The sequence below is a fragment of the Poromitra crassiceps genome, assembly GCF_964638095.1.
Source record: "Poromitra crassiceps genome assembly, chromosome: 11".
Taxonomy (NCBI): domain Eukaryota; kingdom Metazoa; phylum Chordata; class Actinopteri; order Beryciformes; family Melamphaidae; genus Poromitra; species Poromitra crassiceps.
In genome coordinates, this window is record NC_139643.1 from 29,702,292 (window position 1) to 29,706,722 (window position 4,431).

Consider the following 4,431-nt stretch of genomic DNA (forward strand, 5'->3'; position numbering starts at 1 on the left):
TACTTCTCCAAACTGGGAGCACACCGACGCCATCTACTGCAGGTAATACACTGATGATCAATAAGTCCTACCTCATACAAGCCCCCGTCAAATAATCCCAACTATCCAAGTTGGGAAATTCAGACTGGCGATTTTGACATTCACATTGGACAGGTCTCTGCTTTGTCTCTTTTGCCTCTGATAACAAATGCATTCACACACACACACACACACACACACACACACACACACACACACACACACACACACACACAGACACACACACACCCACACACACACACACACACACACACACACACACACACACACACACACACACACACACACACACACACACACACACACACACACACACACACACACACACACACACACACACACACCTCAACCTTTTGCTCTTTTTCGCATTGATTTTTAGATCTGAGCGGAGTTCAGCAAAGTTCCTCTACCTCCCCCTACAGTATTATCAAAGCGCTTCCGCTCTGACATTTAGAATAGGAAGAAGACAAAAAGGGGGGAGATTAGGACAGTGGAAGAGGACGAATAGACGGCTATTTCAGCTTTTCATGTGAAACAACATTGAACAAATGGAGGCAGTTTTGGCCTTTTGGAGAAACACCAGCGCTCATAGGACTGTAATTACTGTCTTGATTAGCCCCACTCTCTGCATTGTTCTACTGGCTCCTGCTGCTGCTCAAATTGGTGGTCTCAGACCAGCATGCCTGTATTCATATTATACTGTGTTTTCCCTATTTCTAGTGCTGCCGAAAGCACGTACATGTCAGTAAGTTGTCCAGTTAGTTAAATCAGTTTTGCCTCTCAAAGCCATTTCACCTTCACTGTAAGGTGAATGTGGTAGACAAAGCTGAACTTCAACCAGTGGTTGTCAACATTTTCCTTGCTGGAACGCAGTTGATCAGAACAAATTTCCCCAACGCTCATGTAGCAACTGATAATGTGATAACTGGTCAAAATGTAATAAAACGTTCCTCTGAATTAGTTGAAAATGTATTAGAAGAACCTATTCATGAAATACATTCCCACAGGTTTGATAACATTTTCAACCCATTTAGAGGTACATTTTGACAAGTTTTTACATTATCTAGCATTTATTACACCATCAGTTTCTGCAGCCCACCTTACTGTAGACTGCATGCAAAATGATACCTACGATGACCATAAAGGAGCCGGGGTTAGAGTTAATAGACATTAACTAATGCTTATTAACGCTTATTAAGCATTAACTAACCATTGCGTTAGTGACCCTTACTGTAAAGTGTTACCAACAAGTGTCATAGTTTTTGTTGGCTATGGATTTTGTCTGTATTCTGAGAAACACCTTTAGGTCACTCGGCGAGCAGTGCATCAGTATGCCTCGTCACGCTGGGTGGGGACTGCTGTCTGAGTCACTTACCACCTGCCTGCCTCGTGCTTACAGAGCAACACATGTGGACACCATGCCATCACAGCACTGCGCCTGCTGGAAACTGCTCTCTTTACGTGCCATAACTGGTTGGGTAATGTAGTTGGGGTGAACCTATGCGTGCACACAAAAACAGAAACACACACACAGAAACACACACACACACACACACACACACACACACACACACGAACACACACACCCGGGTTGACGTCATTACTTTTTCATTCCATTCCTTGCTGCAAAGCATTACTGAACATTGGATGTGTTTCATAAATTGGCACTCTGGATGCCAGGATTTTCTCTGGCACCAAATAAAACATAGCCCTGTCAGAAATCAGCTCCATCGATTCAGGGTGTTCGGAGCATCATATGGACCAGTCCGGTAGAGAGAGGAGTTACAGGTAACTGTGAACTCCAAATGGTCACCATAAGAGGAACATAACGTAAAATGCTATTTTGAACTGAAAAGTCATATTTCCTAAATAAAAGTTAGGTAAAGTCAGTGAGAAAGGGCTTACCCTCCACTGCCATTGTCAATAAGAGTTTGTTCTTAATGACTTGCCTGGTTAAATAAAGGTTAAATAAAGAATCCATTGTATCCATGCTCAACAATTAATCAAAATGTTGTCGAAATCGCAATATGGCCTACTGCAATTTTCAAATCGTAGGAGGCGCAATATATGTTAAAGGCTATAAATGTGTGTCAAAATACCTTTTTAAATTAAATATTGTCGTGCTGCAGAGATGTCCTGGCCCTACACATCATATCCTACAGACTTCAGAAAACATCCTTGTCACGCCATAATCATTTCAATTTCTTTTCAATGAAAATGAGAATAATGATGTAAAAATTCCCTCTAATATCGCAGATTAAATCGCAATTGAAATATCAGTCAAAATAATCGCATTCGACACCCCCCCTAATCGTTAAGCCTTAACGGTGGGATGGTCTGGCAGAGAGGAACAGCATCATCCAGGGGGGTCTAATATATTCCGAACACGGTTCATTCCCCCAGTGAGTCCCCCAAGGTTAACCGCTTCCCTAGCTCTCTCCTCCTCCTCCTCCCTCTATGAAAGCCCCTCCCACGCTCTCCCCCGTCTGTCTCTCTGCACTTCCCTCTCTACTTCTGCATGTCACACTGCAGCAGTAGGACGATGGAGGGGTCAGACTTGGCGGCCTCTTTGAACTCCTCCAGGGTGATCTCGTCGTTGTGGTCCTTGTCCATCTTGGAGAAGATCTTGTCCACGCGCTGCTGAGGGGTCAGCCCGTCCTCGTTCATGCGCATCATGATCACCGTGCCCACCATCTTGTAGATGGCCTGCGGGGTGGCAAAACAGGGGGAAAGATGTTGTCTTCGTGTGACATTTTGTTTTAAAATCTTTATTGAGGGTTCCTTCCTACACCTTCTTAAACATCAAACTCAAATTCAAGGACCCAACACAGCATAGTTTGAGACACGGATCAAGGTTAATTACCGATCAAGGTTCATTACTGTTACAACACTGATCATTTTTAGAATGAGAACTAGCAGGCTTTACAGAAGCTCACAGACAATTAAAAAGAGAGGCTTCAATGTGTGAACACTTCTCAACTGTGCTGTTACACATTAAGTACAAGAACTTCAATTTCTATTCTTGCATAAAATATATCAATTCAAGCACTTCCAATGACCCATGTCTATGTCTATTTTCAAAAAGAACTTTCAAGGCCTTGTTTCTTTTTCTCAAATTCACAAACTGTCAATGATTTTAACCAACTGTAGGAACCCTGTTTATTTAACTCAAGGGAGTAGCAAATTTTGTGGATTTTCCACATCTTTCTTGTGAGGACATTCGGTCCTCATAAGGACAAAAGTCGGATACATGAACATACACGTCGTACACCAGCCCACCACTACCACTCCCTCCTCACAAACACACACACCTCGATGATCTCCAGCATCTCCATGCGTGTGATCTTTCCGTCCCCGTCCAGGTCGTACATGTTGAAGGCCCAGTTGAGTTTCTGCTCAAAGCTGCCCCTGGAGGTGATGGACAGGGCGCAGATGAACTCTCTGAAGTCGATGGTCCCGTCGCCGTTCTTGTCAAACGTCCGGAAGGCATGCTGGGCGAACTTTGAGGCATCGCCATATGGGAAAAACTAGGGTGGGGAGAGGTAAACGTTCCCAACGGTTAGGTGGCAAAAGGGTCTGAGGTGCAGAATAAATTGATAATAAACTCTTCTCCAACTTTCTTCTCCTAAAGGGGACGAAGGACAACAAGATTGTTTGTTTTGGTCATGATATTAAGTAGCAGTGGTGTCACCAGAATCGTGCTTCTGGGGCTTTGCCGGAATGTTTTTTGACTAGCCCCTGAATCTTTTAACAGAGGAAAGCCAGCAGGTTTTATATTAACTGTCTCCATTTAACTTTGGATTCTCCATTTCTGTCCCTTCCTTCCTTCCAGTCCTCGTCCTTCTCTCCTCACCTTCACATAGAGCTGCTGGAACTCCTCCAGGTTGAGGATGCCGGAGGGACAGTCTTTGAGAAAGCCCTTGTACCACTGCTTCAGCTCTGCCTCGTTGAATTCGGTGCTCTTGGTCAGGTCATCCAGGACCTCCGGGGCCAGCTTGCTGTTGTGTTTCCCCATGACGCTTGGCCTCTCTGGGGGAGGGGTGGGGACAGAGAGACAGGGAGAGTCCACAGGTGAGGCGCTGAACGCTGCACAAACAGCAGTAACAACAGTTATGTCCCTCTGTTGTTGCGGCAGCAAAGGTCTCTGAGGACTGACGCAAAAACACAGAACCACCTGCACACACAGACTAAGGTGAACCATTTGTGTGTCTGAATGCATAACACACATACATTGCAAAAAGTGGCCATCTTAGGAAGGCATTTCTATGGATATTCCTCTGCAAAAGTGTGCTGTTCCCGAATCTCTACCCATGCTGTCACACTCACAGTACAGTATGCTTCTCCATGACTGTATGTGTTGTTTCTGGTTCAGCGCAGTTCAGTCACAGTAAA

General features: G+C 44.6%; 1 protein-coding gene across 2 annotated transcripts; it reads right to left on the reverse strand.

Annotated features, from left to right (window-relative positions):
- Window positions 1–2,547: 2,547 nt before the first annotated feature.
- LOC310785597 (visinin-like protein 1) lies at window positions 2,548–4,054 on the reverse strand (the record flags this gene model as incomplete). Of its 2 annotated transcripts, XM_083646723.1 has the most annotated exons (3): window positions 2,548–2,745; window positions 3,351–3,566; window positions 3,893–4,054. In XM_083646723.1, the coding sequence occupies 3 exons, from the start codon at window positions 4,052–4,054 to the stop codon at window positions 2,548–2,550; spliced, it is 576 nt and encodes a 191-aa protein (XP_083502849.1). The 2 variants fall into 2 exon arrangements, with proteins under 2 accessions (XP_083502849.1, XP_083502850.1); XM_083646724.1 differs by lacking the exon at window positions 3,351–3,566.
- Window positions 4,055–4,431: the final 377 nt, after the last annotated feature.